The 25,750-nt window shown below is 39.4% G+C and overlaps 1 protein-coding gene across 1 annotated transcript; it reads left to right on the forward strand.

The window, feature by feature from the left end:
- The first annotated feature begins 1,205 nt into the window (after positions 1 to 1,205).
- On the forward strand, positions 1,206 to 21,133 carry cep170ab (centrosomal protein 170Ab). The gene is made up of 20 exons (XM_041785523.1): positions 1,206 to 1,293; positions 2,397 to 2,482; positions 2,764 to 2,902; positions 3,016 to 3,105; positions 5,671 to 5,749; positions 5,940 to 5,998; positions 6,460 to 6,619; positions 8,527 to 8,664; positions 8,806 to 9,258; positions 9,378 to 9,748; positions 9,868 to 9,996; positions 10,127 to 10,259; positions 11,543 to 13,003; positions 13,696 to 13,939; positions 14,135 to 14,243; positions 14,492 to 14,647; positions 15,883 to 15,971; positions 16,346 to 16,439; positions 19,390 to 19,441; positions 19,531 to 21,133. Exons 3-20 carry the CDS (start codon positions 2,798 to 2,800, stop codon positions 19,764 to 19,766), a joined length of 4,158 nt encoding a protein of 1,385 aa, XP_041641457.1. The 5' UTR covers positions 1,206 to 1,293; positions 2,397 to 2,482; positions 2,764 to 2,797; the 3' UTR covers positions 19,767 to 21,133.
- Positions 21,134 to 25,750: the final 4,617 nt, after the last annotated feature.

Here is a 25,750-nt window from a genome sequence, read left to right on the forward strand (position 1 = left end):
TAATACAGCTTCAAAAGGGTGTAGATGAAACAATGATTATGAATAGATAATCTAAATATTATCTCTTTGATGGTCTAACGTATACGTCAACTGTCAAGTTCACAAAAGCAGGCAATATATTGTTTTCAACAAATGGGATTTTCTGAAACAGCCAATCATGTTCAAATTATGTATAATAGGCCTATAAACACTGGGATGGAAATAAATGTTCTTTTGACTTAACTTGCCAATCAACATACAAGGGTGATTCTTTTAACTCGCATTTATGGCCTTTTGTGAGGAATTACCGCCTTGTTTCCCATCATGCTTTGGGTTTGATTTTATGTGTGGTTAAGCCAGCAAATGTTACAGATTATTTGTGTTTTCTTTTCTTCATTACCTGGCTTTTGTAGTCTATTTATGTATTTTTAGTACGTTGGAGGTCAAATCGGACAAGACCGTGCTACTTTATGGGTACGTCGTGTTTTGTTGTCATTAGGCTAATTTATTAATTTTTTTTTGTCTTTAACTCCTTTTATGCCTTGAATCAGTTGGCTGAAGATTTGTACCGATTTGGATTTGTCTCTGTATTACTGAAAAAAACACATTCAAAAAATAAACTCCGAGAATTGCTATCACACTGTCAGAATATAAATTCAATCTTGTTATAAGCTCTGGCAAACGCACTTCTACTGTACAGTACAGTTGAAGTCAGAGCAGATAACATTTGAAGTATAATACTTTGGCGCCATCTAGTGTTTCATTTACGACTGCAAGTGTGAACATTTATTGTGTCGTCTATATACCGTGGGTTAAAATAACAGATTGCTTTGTTTTTGGCTCGTTAGATAGCCTACTACTACTGTTCCTGAAATTAGCCTACCAGATCTTTCCACTCAAATGGGCCAATGTTAAATCATCCTACTATATAAAACAGTGATTTATATAAATAACCACAACCTCCATTCTTACTTCACAATATGTTTTAATGCAGACCGTCTGTATTCCTGCATTTTTAAGTTACTTTCACTTTAAGAGCCAACAAAATAATAAGTGCTATATCCAAATTGGCGCCCACATTGCTTAGCTAAAATATTTGTCCACAAGCACATAAGCACACAATTTAGGCCACTCATGGTTCGCTGTCAGTGTAGTATTACATAACGTTCTCTAGCTGTGAGCACGTAGCGCCACCGTGAGGCCAAGACACGGTAGTAATAGAGTAGCTGGGCTGGGCAGCAGGTTTACTGGAGCAGCAGCAGCAGCGCTCATAATCCTCCTCATATCTGATGCTGATTGTCCAGAGAGCAGCTGGTGAGTAGCATTTACCTTTTCCTGTTTGTGTGTTTATAACGGGCCTGTTCTGTTGTCGCGTGCTGCCTTCACAGCACCGAGGATGGAGACGGCTGTGCGACAAACCTATATATCGTCCATAACGGGAGAATCATGGCTGCACACCAGTAGACTGTCTCTAAACGCGATTTAGAATAACACGTGAAAACTGTTTGCATAAATCTGTCTAAATTAGCCTCTACGTGACTCAAAGAGCGCGCGACAATGAAGAGGGGTTTGCTTAACGGTAAGGATCACTAGGCTTCAGATGTCAAGTCGGTAATAAACACACCTACCATAGCTGAACGTTTTAATACCGTCATGAGCATGTCTTTATTTAACACACAGCAATATTAAAAGTGAATTTAATGAATATTTGGTTTCAGACAGTTGTCATAATCAATTGGCTCCATGATAAACGTTGGACTGAGACATGGCCTAACCAGGCTAATTTTCAGGCTCTGTCATTGGCCGACTATTCGCCCATCGGCTGCCTCCGCCTGTGAGCACACTTGTGTTTTCATTTTCAGAGATTTATATCAGAGAGTGGACGGAGCCGTGTGTGGTCAAGCGTCTTAAAGGCAAATCTGGGCCACTAGCAGCCAGGCCAATATAAAGGTTAACCCATCCAGTCCCACAAAGAGAGAGGGGCGGCTGTCTCGTCCCATCGGTGTCTTGTTGGTGCACATACAGGAGTCCCAGATTAGACAAAGTGTGCGTAATTAAATCCCACATATTCACCTATGGCTCGTTGTAAGCGTGAGTCAGCAGGGCCTGTGTGCTGATGATGCTCCTGCGACTGTGAGGACTGTTGTGCTGTTTCATGTGTATGGGAATTCTGCACGCTGCACGGAAATCATATGAGACCATTATTTGAGGGTAGATGTTGGTTTCTGAGGATAAGCATCAGTGCATCCTTTATCTACTCTATTTCTCTGGCTTCCTGCCTCTCCCTGGCCTGTGTATGCTGTCTGTCTCTGACTTCAGCAGAGCATCCAATTAAATTAGCTGTCCTAATGTGCATCATTACCTCTGATTGTATTCTCATTCACTCTTCTTTGTACAATATCTAACCCCTTCTCTAGGTGTGGTGCTGCATTTGGTGACCAGACGACTCTGCAGATCAATTCAATTTGGGAGTTAAAGTAGGATGCCTGGATTTCTGTGAACTGTTAGTATATTTTGTCCACTTGTAACCTTAATTTAATGTTGTTGGCTGCACAACAAGGCATGTCAGTGTCCTCGGGTGATTCCTGAAATAGCTACTGAGCATATGACACACACATGCAAACACAAACGCAGATGTTAAAGGGATGCTTCTGTAATTATATGTAGCAGCATGCCCCATTCACACCTCTTAACTCTTGATTTATCTTTTTATTGATCCAACTATGACTTATAAAAAGATCCAAAGGTGGATAACTGACATTTAACAGTGGTTCTGTTTTCCAGCAGGATGCATTAAGGGTCAGCTCATAAGGGAGAGATGAGTCTGACTTCCTGGTTCCTGGTGAGTGGCGGGGGGACACGACATCGTCTCCCCAGGGAGATGATCTTTGTGGGGAGGGACGACTGTGAGCTCATGCTGCAGGTACAGTGCTGTAACTCTTCCCTGACCTGTCAGGCTTCATCCAGATGGATTATTATCTGATGCACTGAGATTAGCGTGGATTACGATGATTGACTGGATTTTGTATGGTTTAGTCCCGCAGTGTGGACAAACAACATGCTGTCATCAACTATGAGCCAAATACTGATGAACATAAGGTAAAGGACCTGGGCAGCTTAAATGGGGTGAGTGCTGAAATTATCTACTACTCTTTGGCTTTGATTGAAAACAATTAGTTACTGATATACAAAGGAACAAAATTTATCATAAATACTGTGTAGGCATTTGACAAAATATCCATATGACAACGTGCTGTCATTTTGACTTGTGTTACAGTGTTCAAAACACTTGTGCCAAGTATAGATTGTGTAATTGTAAAAATACAGCACCATTAATAGATTGCACAGCTGATTTGACTCACTGAGTCACTGCTAAATGACTCCTCACAGTTGCACCTATGACATGAGGTGGGTTAAGGGGAACAGGGGTTAATTGGCTTGCGAAAAAAGTTGAAAGTGGAATTGAAGGAGAAGAAGAAGTGAGAAAGATAATGTCAAAAATGTAAGAGATGGCACACGGTAAAGGGAGATCCTGACACCAAGTTGTAGTAAATCTTCCTGCACTTTACCTTCTACAGTGAATCATGTATTTCCCATTCATCAGATATCACGTTTAAGCATTTTACAGCAGTCTCCCAATACTTCTGTGTTGCAGAGTAATTGTATTGTGAACTTGTTGTTCTGGGTCATGTATTGTGAATCACACATGGTATGATATGGTATGGTATGGTGTGGTGTGGTTTGGTATTCTGAGCTATCCTGTGGTTCCCATTCCTTCTACAGTGTAATAATACAGTCTGTTATTAAGGAGTTTTGGGAGTCAGAGAAAAAGCTTCATTGATCATTTTAATGTCTTATTTTTCCAAGCCTGTGTTTGTATTCTTCAGCTGAAGCAGTAAACTCTTTCTATATTCACTTCAACTTATACACATGTATAACACGACCTAAATATATGACACCAGAACTATCAGGGTGAGTAAGACAGAAGATGTAAGTAAGAGTTACTAATAGTTAGGTAACTGAACTGCTCTGGTGAAACATTTTGTAAAATAAGTGTTCTTGTATATTTTATGGGATTACTGCTAACATGAATATTGATTATATTAATTTGAATTTGGTTAGTTAACACACTTGATATACACTTGTATGAAAAAAATTGGTCGGTCTGCTTTATAAAACTGAAGGATGGAACATGGGTATATCTTTCTTTTCAATGCCATTTTACAGGTATTGCCTTCTTATATAAACTTAGTACAAAAAGTAAGGGAATTTGTGTTTGGTAGATTATTTCTTTGTTGTAACAATGCTTCTTGGCAATAAATCTTATACCGTTTAAAGGCTGTTTATGTCCCTTTTAAATGGTGCCACATTTGTAAGGGATATGCCTTTGTGGAATGAGCAGCAGAGCTGAGTATGTGGGTTGTGCCCAGGAAAAATTTGCCAGATCTTCTCTGCAAATGCCAAACAGCTTATTCTGCTATTTGATGTTATTTGGTGGATTGGATGGTTGAAGTCTAAATAAACAAGATAGCCTGGCTCCTCCTCATGCTGGTCACCAGCCTGGTCACACATTGCTGTGGGATGACATCCCATGCTTCAACCAGTATTTGTCGAAAGTCCACCATTGTCATTGTGTTGGTCACTCAAAAGGCACGCTTAGCCTGATCCCACAAGTGTTCAGTGGAGTTGAGGTAATGACTGCTGGCAGGCCATTCCATCATCTCCACTCCCAAACTCTGGAGGTAGTCTCTGATAAACCCTGCTCTGTGGGGGTGAGCATTGTCATCTTCGAGGATGAGGTTCAGCCCCAGACTGTGGAGAAATGGGATTGCCACAGGTTGCAGAATCTCATCTCGATAACTCATCGTTGCACATAACAAGAGTCAATCAGGTACCTGACTGTCAGTGCTTGGGGTATCAGAAGCTCAAAACAAGAGTCAGTAGCAACAGCAGAATAAGCTGTTTGGCATCAGCAGAGAAGATCTGGCAAATTTTTCCTGGGCACAACCCACATATTCAGCTCTGCTGCTCATCCCACAAATGCATGTTCCTTATAAATTTGGCATAATTTAGAAGGGAAATAAGAAGACTTTCCAATGGTTTAAGATTTATTGTCAAGAATCGTTGTTACAACAAAGAAATAATCCCTACTTTCTGGGCTAAGTTTATATACTTTACTGACTCCAAAAACCGGTGGTAGCCGTAACCTTTGTTGTCACGGTTACATCATGTATAAAATTCTAAAACGCAGTCTGTCTTTGGTAAAAGAGCTTTATTGTATTCGCTCCATCATTTTGATCTGAGCTACAGGATCAGCTTAAACTTAAGAGCTACATTAGTTTGAGAGATGTTTAAACAAGAATTAAGGGTCATTTGACCAGTGTTTTCACAATTTCCACTGAAAGCTACTGATGTGTTGTTTTGTTTAACCTTTCTGTAGCGTGGTCTGCTGTTTGGCAAATGTTTGAAACTTCTTATGCTGCTGTCTTGGCCATGACTCCTTTGTTGAAGAGGTTTTTTTTTGTGTCGCAGTGGAAATGCACATGGTTAAAAAAAAGGTTGAATAAATTGTTTAAATTTAAACAAGCTATAAAAAATCTTGACTTTATTATGGATAATATTCTCGCTGGAAAAGCTAGTGATTAGCCCTTACTCTACTTATGTTCCTGATTACTCTTATTTTGCTTGCAGACATTTGTCAACGATGTCAGAATTCAGGAGCAAATCTATGTCACACTGAAAATTGATGACAAGCTAAGGTTTGGATATGATATCCTTTGTATAAGATCTTTTTCATATGTGACACAAAGCACGAGGTCAGCATACATGGTCAAAACTGTAACTTTATCTGTTCCTCAATGATTGTGAATGCTCACTTCCCTCTGCCTGCTGCATAATAGATGAGGCTATCAGTGCACATTTCTCACCCCTTCAAAGTCTTTTACCTTAACCTGCCTCACATACCAACCTCTTCACTGTGGTTCGAGGAGAGCTGCATATTCCAGAGGAGGCTCTAAAGGTAAGACTATCTGACATGCATGTGCTGAGAAAATATGACAGAGTTCATGTGCTAATGTGCAGATAAAAAATGGCTGCTAGAAACTGCACAGTCAAGAGAGCTGCTGTATTTTCTTCACCAGTTTGTAAAAAAGCAGAGGTTGGATAGAAGATTTCTGCTGAGCTGGGCAAATACTACTTTTTGATATTGATGAATCTGCTGTTTCATCACAGCAAACTGCCCAGGTAGCTGTAAAAAAGAGAGGATTTCACCCTAATGAGGGAGCTGAAAGTTCAGCCGTGATATTCACAAAGTCTCTTCAATTATATGCTCTGACTGAGATCAAAAAAGAAAGAAAATGTGCAATAAATGAATGTTTTAATTAAAATTTGGCTGCCCTTTTATAGATGTAAAAGCTTTTGACCATGATAGTTTTTTATTCTCTAGCTCTCTAAAGTCTCCTTACACATCTCATCCATCAGCATGAGAAGTTCAGCAGCCAGCTCCAGCTGAGCCACAAGAAACCTCTGGAGGCGCAACCGTCTAAATCTGAGGTGAAACCCTCCGAGGCAGCAACAGCAGTGTGTGAGGGAACTGCCCCCAAGCCCCCAGAAGCTGGCAGGGTGGAGGATAAGGCTACAGGTGAGACTGTCAGAGAGGAGAAAATGTGCATGTCAATCACTTTGACCTCAATATACAGATATCTCAATATAATTCAAATAAGCAGACGTCTGAGGATTACATGCTGATGGTTTGTGTGCTTGGACGTGATGTATTCATGAAACAGCTACCCAGTTAATCAGTCATTTAAAAATGACTTTTTGCTATATGTTAAATCTTGTTAGTCAACGCATCAATTAAAATGAACGCATTTCACCATCTCAGTTGACAAATAACTGAGGTGGTGCAGGAACAAATTCTAACATAGTCTATAAAGAATTTTCTTATGTCACAATCTTTCAAGTGTTTAAATACACCAGCAGTCATAGTTGTCAGAAACAATCACTGTCATAGGAGCAAATATTCCCTTACTTTTAGAAGTATTTCTCTATCAAAAATCATCTAATGTAAAGAAAACTGAAATATGTTACAACTTAAAGCTTTGGTCAGTAATGGGGTTTATAGTGTTTCAGTTCATTTCAGTCAACAGTAAAATGTATCACTTGAGTTTTGTCATGCTAAATGTAAAAAAAAAAAAAAAAGAACATATCTTTCTGCAGCATGCAGTTTGTCACTTTGCCCCCGGTAGCATCTTCAGGATTTGTTCAGACATTGAATTATCAGAGATAAATGATCGGTTTGATCGGATACCAGGTGACTGCAGTTTAGAACGTACAGTTGCAATCAAAATGATTCAACCCCCACTGCAAATCAGATTTATGGTGAAAACTTACAGACTTTCTGCTTGTTGCAATAAACAAATAAAACAAAACAGCTAATGCTTCAACTGGTGTCCCCAAGTTCAACTGAAAATGCAACCTTTAATGACTTATACAGTCTCAAAACTATTCAACCCCTTCATGGCAAGGATCTTAAGTACTTAGTTGAGCACCCTTTTGCTTCTGTGTTCTGCTGCAAATGAGATGCATTGTGGCACCAGCTTCCGGAAGTGTTCCTGAGGAATTGCAACCCTTTCCTTATGTGCAATGGCCTCCAGTTCAGAAATTTTCTTGGGTTTGCATGCTGCAACTGCCTTCTTTAAATTCCCCCAGAGATTTTCTATGGGGTTTCAAGTCAGGCCACTTTGATGGCCATTGTAACATCTTACAGGACTTTTGAAACCAAGCCCTGGTAGAATTTGAGGTATGCTTGGATCATAGTCCTGTTGGAAGGTCCAGTGATGCCCAAGCTTCAGTTTCCTCACAGACAGCATGACATCTCCTCCTAAGATTTCAATAAATCCATCTTGCCTTCCACATGCTGCAGGTTTCCAGTGCTGGAGAATGCCACTCAACAAACTCCCAGCACTTCAAGTATTTCATTTGTTCTGACACAAGCAAACCTGGTGCAACTAATGAAGCCATTTATTAGTTAGTTATTAGGTGTGCTTGAAACAACACTGGTTTTGCATATTTGAGCTGGTGTGAGGGATTCTGTGCAGGGGTAGGATAATTTTGAGACTGGGGGAGTCATTGTAAGTTTCATTTTCAGTTAGATTTGGGAAAACCACCTAAAAATTTGGTCGTGTTGAGCTATTTTAATTCCTTTTGTTTGATTTGTTCATTGCAAAGAGCTAAAAGTCTGTACATTTTCAAAATAAACCCAATTTACAATGGGGGTTGAATAATTTTTATTGCAACTGTAGGTCCCCACTACCCATTAACAATCCATCTTCAGTGATGACCCAAATGGGTGCCAATATCGACTTTCACTGTTTAGCCTTGCCAGTGCAGAGCCTTACAAGACTGGTGAGGTAAAGCCCTACAGTATTTGACTGTAGTTGATTTGATGATGCTTTTCATTTCTTCAGCAGCTTGAAATGTCATAGTTATAGTAAATGCCCTTGTGCAGTTGCCATGTAAGTACTAGCTGACAGCTGTTTCTGACAGGGGATTTAGCGGTGCTGCACAGAGGTACACCTCTCTATGGTCAGCCCGCCTGGTGGGGAGATGGAGACACCGAAGAGCAGCAGCATGGGAGACCTGAGGAGAAAAGTACAGAAAGGAAGCGAGAAAAAGCTGAAACAGGTATTTAAAATGCTTAAAAGTATCTGTTTTTTGTGCCCTTTTGACTGCCAAGGAAGCATAAAGGTTGAGTTTTAATAGTTTCTACCCTTTATTTTCAAGAGTTTATAACAGTACATGCATTTTTTTTGCTTTTTCTGATAGACATCAAGAAAAGCACAGAAGTTTCAAAGTCTGCCCCACAAGCAGCCTCCAACCAGGAGCCCAGCTACTTTGAGATCCCAACCAAGGACACGCCCTCAGCAGGTAAAGCGAGTGGCGAGAACCCCGGACGAGAACAGGAGGTTGCTGCATCTTCTTCTGCAGAGCCCGCCCTTGGCCACGCCTCTTTCACCATTGAGTTTGACCCAGGTGCATCAGGAAAAGTGACGGTCAAAGATCGAGTGGCAAAGGTGGGACCAGAGACAAGGCCACGTCCTAAAAGGCCTGTTGGTGAGGAGTTGAGTCCACTTCAAACAGCCATGGTTGCTGCAGAAGTTAAAGTTGCAGATTGGCTGGCTCAGAATGAGCTGCCATTGGCTCTGAAAGACACGGTTGCAGAAGAAGATGGGGAGAGTGTGAAGAGTGACGTACCTGTACATCTGAGGAGTCTTAAAGGTGTGTTTTGTTTTGTTGTATGTGCCTCTTTTGCTTGAGTTTATTTTAGCGTAAACAAATTTTGGGGGTATTTCCTTCCATTTTGAGTTTCTAATTTTTCTTCACTTTCCCCATTTCAGGCAGTAAACATGAAGACGGTACTCAGAGTGACTCAGAGAATGCACTTGGAGAGCAACGAAGGGCTGCAGCCCTGGAGGAGCGCTCATGGGGTCTTTGGGGAGGTGCAGGGATGAAGATCAGAGAGGGTCGAGCTAACGTACCAGAGGGGCTTTTTGCAGAAGAAGACAGTCCTGCACGCCGTCGCAAGTCTTCTACTTCCAAAGCAACAGGTGGATTTGCAGAGAGGCGACGTGGCTCTGCAACACATCAGCAGGGTGGCCGGGATGAGTGCTATCACCATGGTGATGATTATAGTGACAGAGGGACTTATACCATTGAGCTGGAGAATGGAGATAATGAGGAGGAAGAGGCCAGGAAAATGATCGACAAGGTTAGGAAGAAGAAACTTGTAAGAAAAGCTCTTTTCTATTTTGCTTCTGATTTCCTTTATAAAATGAATTTCATACATGCATGCGCATGTTTGTTCACTTTTACTTTTGTTTGTCGCAGGTGTTTGGTGTAGAGGAGCAGGATGCTGTGTGTGTGTCCAGAGTGGGGGGTGCAGACCAAAGAGAGAGACTGAACTCTCAGAAGTCTGGTGCGGGAGAGAGAGGAAAGCCTGGACTCATGGAGGCAGAGGTGCAAAAACAGGAAAAATATTGTCAGAAAATAAGTAATCCAAAATGTTTCATTTTGCATATTTTAAGGTAAACTGCTAACCAGATACTGCTATTTAAACACAATAATTTTTAATGTTGTCTTTGCCTAGGTACTGCCTGAAGAACTGGTGGTGGGTGGTCCTCGCTGGGTCTCACAGTGGGCCACTCTGGCTGCCAGTCACATCAGAACAGACCCTGAAGGATCAGGAGGGGAGAGTCAAGTCATGGTTGCAGAGGACAGGGGTACAAAAACATTTAGTTGTATGCAATTCTATTTACTGTACCATAAAATAATGTCATGATGAAAAGCTTGGACCTAATTACTTTTAAAGCTTGAGATTTTAAATGTCACGGTGGCACCCTGTCACAGTGTTAATTTTCCATTGGTCAGGTATGCATTAACCCTCGTCGTCGACAACGCGCTGTTGAAGCACACTTTACATGACTATAATTGCATGACCATTTGTGCTATCGGAAAAATTCAAACAGTTTCTGAAAGCTAAGAAACTGTGCTTTACAGCCAGCATGCAGTTATTTCATTAATTTCTCCTTTTCCCACTAAGATTCTAGTATCAATTTCCCCTGTTTTTTGTGTTTCTTGATTGTAAACTGTTAAAACACTTAACATGCAGTAATATGTAAATAACTGCCATATATTAAAAGTTCCAAGTATTGTAGAAAAATGGGCAAAAGCACGTACTCACAGGTCATTTTCTGGGCCTTTTATGGTTAAAATAAGAAAAGAGCCCAGAAACTCAGTTTTAATTTAAACAGTTAACAAAAACACTTTTTAAACATGCAATACATTGTACACAACTGCCAGATATTAAAGTACACTAGAATAATGGGCAAAAGCACTTACAAGACACTTTCTGTGCCATTTATAGTTAAAATAAGAACGTGTCCAGAGGCTTAGGAGTTAAAGGGTTAACCAAGAAATCAAGCTTTTTCATACATAAAAATTTTAGGATTGAGCTATTGCCTTTTGTATTCAGCCATAGTGATGGCTGTGAATGTTTGCTGTAAAATGTGGCAGCAAAGGTTGTTTCTTCCGCATACTGCAATTGACTTTATCTGACACCTTTCCCACTACTGTGGATAAAGACATTAGAAGTAACAATATTGGAATCCTAGATCTTGTCCCTGACTGTCTTGTCAGCTTCTATAGGTTGCGTAGAGACAATCGTTTTAATTTTAGTGTTTCATAACAAGCGAACATAGGCTAAAACTAGAATATTGAAGGATTTTGTTATTTTTCTGTCTTTGGCATGTTGGCATTTAACTTGTCTTTTAGCAACTTAATGAATAAGTTAAAACATGTAATGACAGATGATGGGCTTTCTGTACTTTGGTAGAGCATTTTACACACTTTTAATACATTTTAAAAAAGATTTATGTAAATTTGTCCATAAATATGCTTTCTCTGGAATGAAGTGTATTACTACTTAAGCATTAGTTACACTAGCATACCAACTATTATTAATATGTTGTATACATTTGACTGACATCTTTTTCTTTCTTTTCAGCTGAAATAACTGAGTCCAGTCACTCAGCCTCCTTTTCCTCATCAGGCTATGCAGAGCGTAAGAGGAGAACGCTGCCACCACTGCCTGGTGAGGAGATGGTGTTAGGGAGGAGGACACCAGGCTCTGGTCTGCGAGCAGATATGGGGGAGAAACAGGACACAGAGCTACAAGAGAAGGAGAACCAGGAGAAGAAGTTGAGCAGAGGGAAGAACAAGCCTGCTCACGGAGGCAGTCATGGTGGAAGTCCCAGTCGTTCCTCACCAGCCAAGTCACAGGACAGTGGAGGTGGAAAATCAAGCCAGTCAGGTGTGATGGCCAAACTCCCCCCTCGTCCCCTGACCAGTGGAGAGAAGAGAATGGAGGAGGCACGGAGGAGGAAGAAGGAGGAGGAGAAGGCCAGGGAAAGTACTGGGAAGCCATTGCTGAGGCAGGAGAGTTTTACTGTGGAGAAACCGAGCTCCAATGTGCCGATTGAACTCATTCCTCGCATCGATGGGCTAAAACAGAGCAAAACTCAGAGTAAAGACACGGGCATTGACAGCGCTACACTGCAGAAAGACTCAGAGGCCGTGGCAGCCTTTTTAGAAACAACTGTGTCGGATCAAGGTGATCCACCCAGTCAGTCCATCGAAGGCTCCATGTCACCTGAGTCAGACGTAGACACAACAAGCACAGTCAGCCAGGCTGATGGAGCAAGAAAAGTAGTACAGAAACGGAGAACTCTTGCAGCACAGCAGAAGGAGAGAACAGTTGTGTGCTCATCTGGAAAAGGCCCTGCTGGGGCACGAGAGAACCAGGACAGGAGGACAAAGACTAAAACATCAGGTCCTCCACAGCCCAGCCGACCCTGGACTTCCCTTGACCTCACTGATGATGACGTCAACTCCAACTCACTCCTCTCTGACTCTCAGCCCACCTCTACACAGGAGTCTCAAAGTTCCCATACCAGAGGCCAGCCTGGGAGCACTACAGTGGGTGCTAGTACCAAATCTAGCCGGGCTAAAATCACCCAAGCTGCTGCCTCTGTAACAAGTAAATCCGCCAGTGTCCCCAAACCCAGGCCAACCAGGGCTTCTCTATTGAGGCGAGCTCGGCTTGGGGACTCCTCTGATACTGAACCTGCTGATCTTGACCGGATGTCAGTAGCCTCTGAGGCCTCCACCACCAGCTCTGCATCCAGGACAGGGATGGTTAAAAGAGGAATGTCCAGGATAGAGGCTCTGGCACAGCCAAGGAGACCAAGGGTTGGCTCCCCATCAGCTCAAAGTGACTCAGAAGCCACTGTGACACGACATAGAGGTCTGGGGGCTCGGAGCGTTGCAGGTGACTTCGCCATCAGACAGGGACTGAGAGGGTCCAATGTCAGCTCAGGTTCTGGACCCAGAGCCAGAGCCAACAGTGCCTCCAAGCTGCCTGACAAGAGTAAAGGCACCTCATCTTATGCACATGTCACACCTGCATGTAAGTAGTTTAAATCCTAAAAAATTCTTTCAAGTGTTTTAAAAATGACACAAAAATCTAGACACTCTGCTCTTTCCATGTTCAAACTGATGGTCATGTTGCCTAAATTTTAATCTAAAATAAATAATCACCAGCTTGTAAAACTATAAATGCTTTAACTAAATCTCTTGCCATCTTTCTGCCAACTGTATAATACATTTTATGTTAGGAGTTGTTTGTGGTGGCTAAAAATGAGAAGATGATTCAACTCACTTGGAAACTCTGCAGACCTTTTAGCATCTTTAAGCTCATCTTGGTTTTGGTTTTAAAGTCAGCTGCTGTTTTATTTTAGTTATCGCCCACATCCTACAAGGGTTGGTTTTAGGCACAGTATGCAGCTGTTTTTGTAAAACCTCCTGTTGCACAACACCAAACAGGAGCAAGATTAAGCCAAAGCTAGATGATAAAAATTGTGTTGTTATACACATCTGAAGTGTTAAAATAAGTTCTAGGGTGTGATTGGTGACTAAACTAGAACCTTAAGAATGTAGATACAGGAGTCGCATTGATCACGTGGCTAGAAAAATGACTACATACAATTAATCTTATCAACTGTAATTATTTATGTGGCATTGATCCACCTCGAATCACCCCAAATAAATTACATTTCAAGCACAATCAAAAACATTGTTTCTTTTCCTTTTTTACATCAGCTGGAACTCGGTGGCGTCGCGTGCCTGTCGAATATGCCTCCACCTCAGAGGACGAGTATGGCTCAAACCGTCACTTATCCAAGACGGGACAAACACGGCCGTTTCCTTCCACTCGGGTTGCTCAGTTAGGGGGATCAGCCCCAGTGTCTCCTAATCCTGCAGGCCTGTCAGCCCTGAAGCAGCACTCGAGAGAACAAGATGAGTACATGAGAGACTGGACAGCGCACAGTGAGGAAATAGCAAGGTACGTGGATAAGAGCTATTTGTGTCCCGTTTTAGAGTGATGATGAGTCATGATAACAGTGATTAAACAGCCATCTCTTGCTTGGAGGTACTTGGTTGTGATGTTTTGCATGGACATTGTGAGAATAATGTAAGTAAATGAGAGAAGATGTGTTCTGCATAGATCAAATGGCAATTTCATATTTTTATTCAAAAGGATAAGTCAAGACCTAGCCAAAGACCTAGCCATGCTTGCCAGAGAGATTCATGATGTGGCAGGAGAGATCGATTCAGTCAGCCCTGCAGCCACTGATCCTGGAGCTCTGGTAATAATGATAATAAAATGAAGTATAATAATATTCACAATAATAATATAATAATAATAATAATAATAATAATAATAATAATAATAATAATAATAATATATGAAACACAAAAACTGTATGCACTAGAAGGCAGAAACGAATCCAACTTATTTTAATGATTATTAATGGGGGCAAAATATGTATTATTGACCAAAAATAGGATCTGATCAAACATCATTTACTGTATATGCATTAAAATTCTCTTCCAGCTGGAGGAGCGTGTATTTGGTGACAGCTTGGACCTTGGCGGTCCCACAGAGAACAACAGCATGGGAACCAACGGGAGGTCTGTGGAGCTCCGACCTCGGGGCTCTAGTGGACAAAGCTCCCGCTCCATCCGCAGACAGACATGGAACAGAGATGATGTGAGTTCCTTTTTCAATGTTTTACATAATTCTGACCCTAAAATGTAGAGGTATCCCACTGAAATAACAAAAATACAGAGAGATTTTAGATATTTAATGTTGTAACTTTTTTTCTGAAAAGTAGTAAAACCCTCTTTGAGGAAACTTTTTTATCAGTGTTGGATTATGGTAACATTTTGTACATGCATGCTTTAGCTGCAACTTTAAAACCCCTCGATGCAATTTTCCACTCTGCACAAAGGTTCATCACAGGAGATGTGTTCAACACTCATCACTGCATCCTTTACAGTAAGGTTGGATCGTCATCACTCTCTGGGAGGAGTGACCTGCATAAGCAAATGTTTATTTAGCTCTTACTGGGGTCCTTCCTTCTTATATTTCATGTTACTCTGCTCCTCTGGAGCTTATAAAACCCATTCTAGTGACTGGCTTACTCTCATGGTTCCAAGAGTTCATTCTGAGCTCGGTAAATCTGCCTATGGCTTCTTTGCACAGTTAAAGAATATAGTTTCTTTAGGTCATTTCAGATAACTACATCTTAGCTTCTTATTCTCTTGTTGTACCTGTTTTAAATAAATTGACATTGATGTTCAATTTCTGATTTATTTTATGCCTTTTTTAACTTGTTACTGTACTTTTATACTTTTAGAATATGTTTGATATATTTTATGTTTTTCATTGTTTATCATGCATTATTCTTTATCTGCTTGATTTGTAAATGAGGGCTCAACCTCACTGATTTTGTTGTCTAAGGATTATTAATATAATTAATTAAGATGTTTTTAACTATTTAATTATCACTGAGTATTTCTGTGAATCTTGGATGTTGCCTTGCCCAGTATGTTAATTGCAATCAGTTTTTCTGCTTCCCTTGATTGTTTCATGATGCAGCAAGGCAGTCTGTTTGCAAACTGTGTGTTTGAAAGATAAAAAAAAATGTCAATTTTACAAGTCTTCCACTAGAGGGAGCTCCTAACATTCCCACCAGTCATTCTTCAGGAGAGAAACAATGAGCAGACTCATAGCTTCATGCCAAGCAAAGAATAATGTTTTGAATATTAACAAAAGCTCATATTTATAAATGGATATGACTACAATCAGGTTAATTTTGTGTACTAAAACACTTATTAAAATGTTGTCTGTTCTTCTATATTTATGCTCTTCAATTTCACTATCTTAATTCTTTGACACCATCCTAAAGTGACACTGATGTATTTCTTTAAATCATCTGTCAGGGGGTGCTGGACAGTTTACTGCTGGCATCTGTGACTCAGCTGTCTACAAGGATACGTCAGTCAGTCGACAAAACAACCTGCAAAATAAGGTAAACTACAATTAGGAAATGGGATCATGAAAAAATGTGCTGTTATTGTAATTTAAAATAATTTAATCACAAAGAAAATGCAAATTCATTATGTAATTTTCAAAACAGAAAAATGCTGCCAACATGTTAACATCACTGCATGTATTTTGTGGAATAACTAGGCCAATCTGAGTGGCACAACAAGGGATTAAACTGATAACACACTACATATCTATTCATTATCATGTGTTAGATGACAGCTCAAATCCTTTCGTTCATTACTACAATCCATAGCAGTGCATGAATGAACTCTATATCTCTCAAGAGAAATTTTCAACATATCTTCATGTTTTTTTACTTAAATCTATTTTTGGATGTTCTAACTTGGTTTCCAGGATCCTCTTCAAGGATAAAGAAAGAAAATGGGAAGAGATTGAGAGCACACTACAGGCGGAGCATGACTCCTTACTCCTCAAGAGCACCAATAAGGTGAATAACCTGAACACTTCCCACTCTGCTGCTTAGATGAGTTATAAAAAAGACCAAATAGGAACATTTGAGCCATGCTAGCTGCAGAGAAAGGAAGATGTAAAATGTACTTTAAGGTAAATCCCATAATAACTGTCTTGTCTAGCACCACCCTTACTTTAAAGCTTCTCTTGTTAAATGAAGTGTCTCAGTACATATATATATGTATACAATGCTTGACAAATATATTAGACCACCACCCTAAGTAAGGTTTATGCCACCGCTGCCCTAAATTAACAGCATTGGTAATTACCAAAATCATTTTATTATGTTTCTGCAATGGTTAATACACCAATATGTGGAAGCTCTTTAACCGAAATTATATTTTTAATGTTAAAATATAATTATTATTGTTACCTGTGAATTTTCAAATTTACTGATCTACAAAAAAACTGAAAAAATAGTAAAGGACATTATTATATACTTGCATTCCTGAACAGAAAAATTAGTTTTAGTGTTCAATGTTATGCTTGATTAATTTCTGACTTCTCAGAGAAGCCCAGTGAGCCAGTTCAAATTTGGGTGAATTCAGTTTGAAATCCCTCATTCCTGTTCAAAACGGTAAACCGTGGAGAGCTCAGTGAAAATGAAAGAGTCCGCATTAAAGCACTTCATGATGCTGGATGGTCTTTAAGACAAATATGACAGGTGGTTTAATAAATTTGTTAAGCACTGTATATATATATATATATATATATATATATATGTATAAAAGAAATGCACAACAGCTCTGTCTGCAAACGTTAGTTAGCTGACAGTTTAACTGCTATGATAATAATAGCGATAATAGTAATATAACAGACATTATTTATTTGGGCTAACTAAGCATCATTTACTAAGACACATCTCTGATCACTGAAAAGTTTGCTGTTGTTTCATGAATACAACTGAGCAATAACCATTGAGTCACTCTTTTTGGAATAAGGTATGTTGAATATAGAGTGAACGTTACTTCCCAGAATGTTTAGCAACAGCAGCAGTATCTCTCTGTGAAGCACTCTGACACCTCCAGCAGCTTCTCCACAATCAGTAAGGAGACCGACGTGCTTTCACTAATCTACGGTGTCAAAATCAGTGAGAGAGCCAAAAGGAAACAAGAGGAATAGATTTAATAGGCTCTGTGCATGGCAGGGTGTGAGGTATTTCTGGTGGAAAATTTATAACTTCCGCCCAACGATACATGCTAAGCAAAAACGGAATCTAAATCGTCTTATACTGCATTTATTTGTCAGTTTTTGTTTGTTTTTTTGTTTTGATTGTTGTTGTGTTTACTCTTTATTATAATGGGATCCAAATGTGCTGAAATGACATTTCAAAAACAGGTTAATAGCACCTCTCAACATCATTGCTGTGTGCCGCAATGTACATCTTCAGCTAAATTTAAGTCGTCATTGACAGTCAGCTTGGGTAACTCATGCAAACAGCGAGTAAAGTGCAACAAATCTTCCATCATACGCTGTTCTCTTCTGCGTTCAATCTTCTGACCAGAAGTTTGTGAGCGGCCTAATGTCAAATACAGAACTGATGCGTGCATAGAGCCTATAACATCTTTGGTGAGCTATGTGTGCAAAATGGAAATGGTCTCTGCATCTGTTTGTGTGAGTTTGCTGATATGCACGGTCACCTCAGTCGGTCAAAATGATGGACAACCTTCAAAATTTTCCTTTAAAAGAAATTTGTCAATGATGGAGAATTTTTGGTTAATGAAACTGGGTCTGAGCTACTATGATGCCATGATGACAAAAAGGTTAACTTTTCAATCCGTGTGGTATTTTCAGTCAAAAACCACTGAATTTTACATTTAACCATACAAACATAAACCTTTTAACTTTATAATATACTCACCCATAGCTAAAGCAATACAATCATGGACTTGTAGAAATGAATGTTGAATCAGGAAGTATTTCTCCTGTGATCTTGAGCCTAGAGCTGCTGAGCGCTCCAGCCATGCTTCCAGTGTGAAAGGTTGTCTGCTGCAGTTGGAGTAAAGTGCTGTGCATCTGGATCAAAGGGCAGGCAGAAGATGTGGAAATTGGAATTTTAGGTTTTTGTTCGTCTATTTGATAATATTTTTTCAGACACATTTGTGGCCCACCAAACGGCTTGTCAACCCACTTTTTGGTCCAAAGCGACCAGATGACCTTGTCTAATTCAGAGCTGGCATTAATTTTTTGAGTTGTCGGTAACAGAAAATAAAATAGAGGGGCTGTATATTCGTATGTGAGTGTTTGTTACCATGAAGATATTTTCTCTTTTAATAAAGTTATCATTACTTACTGTTGCTCTTTCAAAACAATATGCAAAGGCATTATTCTTACAACTGCTGAAACTTTTAAAGGTCTTTTAAAAGACTTTTTTTAGACAGATACATTCCAGTAATGTCTCATTAACTTCATTTTTTGGCAAAATTGTATAAAAAACAGAGTGATAAGGGGCTTTGATGTGGCTACAGTATTGTAAAATGTAATATAGTAATGAAGAGGTTAATGTCTGTGATAAGTTATAAACTATACCATTTCTTAGTCGTAACTGAAACAATTTTATGGTATGTGCTGACAAGATAAGAGCTTTCAAAGGGATCAAATGCAAGGAGAATACACTAAACATGGTTATTTTGATTGAGAGAAAAGTTTTAAAAGAGCTGTTGTTATGAGTGCAAAAAGTTTGAGTCCACAAAACTTCACTGTAGTCATAAATTTTGCCTCCAAAGTAGTCTGACCTCATGTGAACCCCGCAGGAGAAATGATAAATATCCACCAACCAGTCAGAGGGCTCATAAAGCAGCACAGTGTACAAGGCTCGCCTCCAAATGTATTCCAGCAGTTTCGAAGAGATGCAAAAAGGTGATTTACACATTGTTTGAAAATAAAGTCACTTCACCTTAACTTATTTTATTTTTTAATATTAACAGGAGATTTCAACCATCCTTCAGGACCTGAAGAGAGTGGAGAGACAGCTAATAGGTATGGCTGTGATGCTTTAGTGTGAAGTTAGCTGTGATACAGAAAAACTGTTCAAACCTTTTTAAAAATGTTATGTACCAATCTGACAGTAATCGACATGATGGTGGACCCAGACGGCACCTTGGATGCCCTGTCCACTATGGGCCTGACCAGCCCTCTGGCAGAGCAGAAGATCGGCCCTGCTCCTCAGCAGGGGGCGTCATCGTCACACCCTGAAGCTGGAGCCGCATCCCGGTCTGAAGCACTGACCAGTGAACCCTGTGGACCTTCAGGCCATGTAGGGGCAGCGCAAGACCCAGGACCCAAACAAAACTCTGGTTCCTAAACTTGTACACCATGGACAAAATTCTGAATGCATCCTCCATGTTAGACATACTGAAGACAGTTTTCAGTGTTTTGGTTTCAGACTAAGGGGAGCAGAGAATGAAGTCTGTCCAGCGGGAATACCTGACTGCCTTGAGTGTCAATCAAACTCTCGTGATTGGACTTTGTAATACTCCATCACTACCAAAAAGCAGCTCATCAAATGATACAAAAGCATTACTCTATCAGTTTGTTGGCTGATGATTATCTATGTTTTTTTGTTGCAGCTTCTTATCCATTATCCTTGAAAACATTTAAGAAGAGAACAGGCGTTAAAGAGAAGAGGCCATACTGTCAGAAATGTACTTTCATAACTTCTACTAACTAGGGTCTGATTTTTCCCTGTTAAATCGGACATCCCTCTCTCGACTAAAGTAAGGTCCTTCTATTTAATTACAAGCTTTATTCACTTTTGTTTGGCACTTGTCAAATTAAAGGCTGATCCATAAAAACTTGAAAGGTGCAACAGTGTCAAAAAGTGTTAAGCAGGGGCATCTGTGAGAAGTGTTCATCTACCCTGCCATAGAATTATTTATAGAAAGAAATATATGGGTAATCCTGTTGCCATTGCAATCCCCAAACCTGTCTCAGTAATGAATTTCCATAGAAGAAGGCACAATTGCTTATTTTCTTGGAAAAGAACTGAGTGTGTACAGTTTCAGTGTTAATTATAATCCCATCCATGCCTTTTTCATGTTGCCATGGCTTTTAAAATTATCTTTATGGAAACTTTAAAATTAAATGTAGCTCCCACAAAGGTTTTCCTCTTCCAAATGTATTTTGTCACAAGTGCCCTATTTCAAACAATCATAACAGTCGGAGATAAGGGATGTTACAGTGTAAGGAGCTGGTGAAGGTGGTCTTTGTGTTTTTTGCACATTACAAGCTACAAACTTGGTATGTTAATATTCATATCTAAGGGACCAGAACATTACTCGCCCCTGTGACGCTCCTTTATCATCTCAATGCCCTTGACCAAAAACAAAGCAGGGTAACAGCCAGCTGCCTGTGGACAAACAGTTTGTCGAATTTCACCTAATCACAAACATAATGTTGAATCTGAACCAGCATAGAGCATAGGGGCTACCTCTGAGTCCTGCAGCTGCATCTTATTGTGAATAATGCAGTGAAACAGTGAGCGGAGTAATGACTGTAGGCTTTCCAATGTCTTGCCTCATACCAATGTTTACACATGAATGTAACCTGATCAGAACTGTTGATTAATTCTAGCCAAAACAACTTTAAGAACCGTTAAAAATTGCATTTTTTGTTTGTTCTACGCCTGCTGTACTTTGTTTTTTATTCAGTTGAAGCATTTGGAGAATTTTCTTTTGGATGAATTTGTATACATTTTTTTTCTTTGTAATGACCTTAGGTTAAATGTTGACCTTGCAATACCTGTGTACTGTTTGTCTCATTTCCAATAAAATGCATGATTACCATGAGATATAACAATTGTTCTCTCATTTATTCTAATGTAGTCTAGGGCTGGGCAACATATTGACATTTTTTGGACAAATGGATGTGTAGTCAAACAAGATATAGGGTAAGACAGTATCATTCATGTCATGATATATAGTTTATGTTGGTTTTGAAAAAATATCAATGTCATGCTTTATGCTCAGTAAAATGAGTTTTTACAGCAAGACCCAATAAAGGATAATCGGTCTAAAACTGTTGGGCATGAATAGGAAATTATAGTGTTACGTATTTGAATTATTGTGGGAGAGTTTATATCATTTATAGAAAAATCTAACAATACTGATGCCTCTTTGATGCACAGTAACAAGAATTGAAGTCTTGGACACCCAATAATAAATTACACCATTATTTATTGTTGTTTATCGATGACACTGGCCTTTGAGTTTTTACCAAGCAGAAAAATGAAGCCAGTGCGGAAGTGCAAATAATTGCAATACAGCAAGTGTCCACTTGAAGCTGGCTGCAGGAACACCAGAAGTCCCGTCTGAACACCTGTTAAACTGCCATTTTTTACACTAGAAATACAAGTTTACAGCCTGGTTAAAAAAAAAAAAAAAAAAAAAAAAACGTGTCTCATTAGCTAATGTTTTCATTTCCTCTCACTGTACAGGGAGTGAATTTTTTTGTACCACAATCATTTAGCTTATATTTAGGAAAAACCTCACTGTGCACTGATTGGTGCATCTCGTTTGATTTTTTATATTTAACCTTTATTTAACCAGGCTAGTTCCTCTGAGATCAAATATCTCTTTTTCAAGGGTCCCTGGTTAAGAATGGCAGCAATACAGTTTCAAAATCAAACACACTCAAGCACATACAGTTCATAATAAACAACAGGTACAGTAATAATAAAACATCAGCTAAAACAGTGGCATACAGACAATTTGGTTTCAACAGTTTTCATTAAAGATTTAAAAACATTCAGAGACATGAGGTTCTGCAGTTTAAATTCATTCTGCAGATTGTTCCACGCAAGGGAAGCAGAAAACCTAAAAGTCCTTTTTCCCAGCTCAGATCGGACTTTGGAAACAACAAACTGCACGAAGTCAAACGAACACAAGTTGTGCAATCCTTCCTTCAAGATCAACAGAGAGGAAACGTTCTCCGAAAGAAGTCCAGTTGACTTCAGAATATAAGGTACAATGGTGGGTATGAAATCCACAGTTAGGGATAAATCTCAGAGCTCCATGATAAACACTGTCAAGCAACTGAAGACTTTCAGCTGAAGCAGTCATATACAAAACACTACCATAGTCAAAACAGGTAAAAAGGTAGACTCAACAAGCCTTTCAACAATAAAAGAGGAACAGGACTTGTTTCTGTAGTAAAAACCAAGTAAAACCTTCAGCTTTTTAGCAACATACTGAATGTGCTCCTTGAAAGACAAGTTTTCATCAAGCAGAAACCCTAGGTATTCAAAGGAAGATACCAACTCAATTTCTTGGCTGGCCTTTGTAACGATTTTCCCAGACAATGTTCTTTAATCTGCTCTTGAAGATGTAAAGAACATGAGTTTAGTTTTATATGCATTTAGAACAAGCTGCAGCTGGCTACGCTGATCTTGGGCTAAATCAAAAGCATGTCGAAGATTTATGAATGCTTGTGCAGGTGTAGGTGCACAGCAGTAGATTACCGTATTGTCAGAATAAAAATGAAACAAGAAATTGGGAACATTTTGTTCAAGCCGATTTATATATATAGTAAGCAACAGGGGGCAGAGTACAGACCCTTAAGGAACCCCTTCTCAATTCTTAGTTCCTTAGAGGTAACACCTTCTAAGTGAACAGCCTGGGTTCTATCAGTCAGATATTTAGCAAACCAACCAACAGCATGTTCCGAAAACCCAGTAGCTCTAAGACAGTCTGATAAAACACTGTGATCTACAGCGTCAAAGGCCCTGGAGAAGTCAATAACAAAGAGACAAACAACAGTTGGACAAGAATGTCATTCACAACAATATTCTCAAAGTAGTCGTACTGTGTTTTTTTCTGAAACCACACTGGATTCGATAAAAGAGAGTTGGAAGTCACGTATTTTTACTTGATCTCTGATCAGAGATTCAAGCACTTTAGACAACACTGGCAGTTTTGAAATAGGCCTGTAGTTTTTTAAGATATTTGGATTACCTCCTTTAAATAGGGGTGTTACAAAGGCTGATTTTTCAGTTCTTTGGGACTTTATTTAGACTAAAAGATCAAAAAAATGACAAAATGGCTTTGCTATAAAATCTGCAGCAAGCCTTAAAAAGAAAGGCTCTTATCTGTCTGGACCAGCTGGTTTGCAAGGGTTGAGATTTTTTAGAACTGTCGACACATCTGAAATAGTAAAACACTAAAAGTTTAAAACTTGTGGGATTTGGCTGGTCGATTCACTAATTGGATTCAGCAGTATAGATTTGTCTGGCTTTAAAAAAAAGACCAGAGGATATAAAATGGTAATTTAAAGAGTTCTGTATCTTTGTTTTATCAGTTACACTATGACCGTCAATAACAAAGCTAGATGGAAGGTTAATAGATTTGCAATTTTACGGTTTGATAATGACTTAATAGTCTACTAAAATTTCTTTAGGTTTTTTAAGGTTTTCGTTTGTTATAGAGGGATAAAATTCAGCCTTTGATTTATGAATTAGAGAAGTACATTTGTTCCTGAGCCATCTGAAATGCAGCCAGTCAGTCTCTTTTCCCATCTTGCGTGCTCTGGCCCAGGCCAAGTTACACTCGTGCATCAGATTAGACATCTCACTGGTAAACCAAGGGCTATTACATCATTTGACTCTACATATATGAAAAGGGGCATGTCTATTTTCGATTTCAGTGAATGATTCACGGAAGTAATCATTCATTGAAAATTCAATTCAGGCAAATTCAATATCCTCAGTAAGAGTGATTCTGAGAGACCTCAGTTAAAGAGAAACGTTTCGTTCAAGAAAGCCTGGTCAGTAAACTTTATCATGTTTCGTTTTTCAATAACACGAGGCATACTGTTAGGTATGTGTCACGCACAACAGCTGAACACAATGATCAGTGATATCATCAGGAAAGAGACTATAGGAAACATATTTAGGCATGTTTATTATAACTAAATCAATGAGTGTTGATTTGTCTAAACATTTTAAATTTGGCCTTGTTGGTGAATTAATCAACTGTGTGAGGTTAAAAGGGTCACACTGTGCCTTTAATGCATCAGAAGATGCGAAAGCCAGTCCCAGTTAAGGTCACCAACCAACACAAGTTCATTACATTGCAGTTAATTCAAGAGAGACACAAGAGTAGCCAATGAGTTACTAGGTGCAGAAGGGGGCATATAACATCCTACAAGTGTAATATGATGGTTTTTCGATATCTCCACATCAAGAGCCAACATCTCCAATAATTTGCTCACAGATTTGGCAAGCACTGGTTTATCCCCAAAGCAGCTCTTGATATAAATTGCCACCCCACCTCCTTTTCTTTGACAATCAGAGCGAAAGACATTAGAAGCATCAATGCAAATATCCTTATCAGGCACAGATTTAGTTAGCCAAGTTTCTGAAAGAACAACATCTGCATTAGTGGAGTTAATCCAGATGTGTATCATATCCAGTTTGGATAGCATGCTCCTTACATTGATGTGTATTATCCCAAGACCAGATCTGGATTTAAGATCAGCTGGGGTAAGACAAGGTTTAGGAGTGTTAGGACCAGGGTTAGATTCAACATTTCCTGAGACCAATAACAGCAATAAAATTAACATTTTGTGCTTTAAAATATCTCCTTTTGAGTTCATTTCCAAACTGGGAGAGAAAATTTTAATGACAGAAGAGGTCGCTGGAAATAAAAAATGTTCTCCTAGAAAAAAAAAAGATAATATGAGCAGGGTGACTCCTTGATTTTGAGCAACCATTTGTAAACATCCAAAGCCAATATATTGTTACTCTGGGGAGCACTTGAATGGAGATCCAGTGAGAATGTTGATTTTCCTAGTACAAGCGTACACCCACAGCAGTCTGGATCGACAGATAGCTTGACAGGCAGAAGCTATGTTCCTGTCAACCAGGATGCTAGTTAGCTAGCTAACAGGAAGTCGAGCTTGGTGGGCGGGCCGTTAGGTTGATCCCAAGTTCGGCTGACACTGCGATATCCATATGGAAACTGCCTCAGATTGGCTTGAAAAGCAGTTTGAGGAAAATGGTTGGGAAACACTGCTCTAATACAAGTGAAGTACCAGGGAGCATTCCTTCAATCTTAAAGAGATGGAACCTCAATGCCATGTGATGTAGGGGGCCTCGGAGTCTGCTTAGGGCAGTGATACTCAACCCACAGCTCGCGAGCCGCATGTGGCTCTTTTGTATGGTGGCCCTGAAGGCCAATAGGAACAAATATTTCAAAAGCGCAAAATATATTTCACAAAACACAAATAAATTTCACAAAACACAAAAACATTTCACAAAACAAAAATACATTTTACAAAACAAAAATACATTTC

Source organism: Cheilinus undulatus, linkage group 4 (assembly GCF_018320785.1).
Source record: "Cheilinus undulatus linkage group 4, ASM1832078v1, whole genome shotgun sequence".
In the NCBI taxonomy this organism is placed as follows: Eukaryota; Metazoa; Chordata; class Actinopteri; order Labriformes; family Labridae; genus Cheilinus; species Cheilinus undulatus.

Coding starts and splice junctions, on each gene's coding strand:
- cep170ab (XM_041785523.1), top strand. CDS start 2,798: ATGAGTCTGACTTCCTGGTTCCTGGTGAGTGGCGGGGGGACACGACAT. Junction 8,665..8,805: donor GCGAGAAAAAGCTGAAACAG/GTATTTAAAATG, acceptor TTTTTCTGATAG/ACATCAAGAAAAGCACAGAA. Junction 9,259..9,377: donor ACATCTGAGGAGTCTTAAAG/GTGTGTTTTGTT, acceptor TCCCCATTTCAG/GCAGTAAACATGAAGACGGT.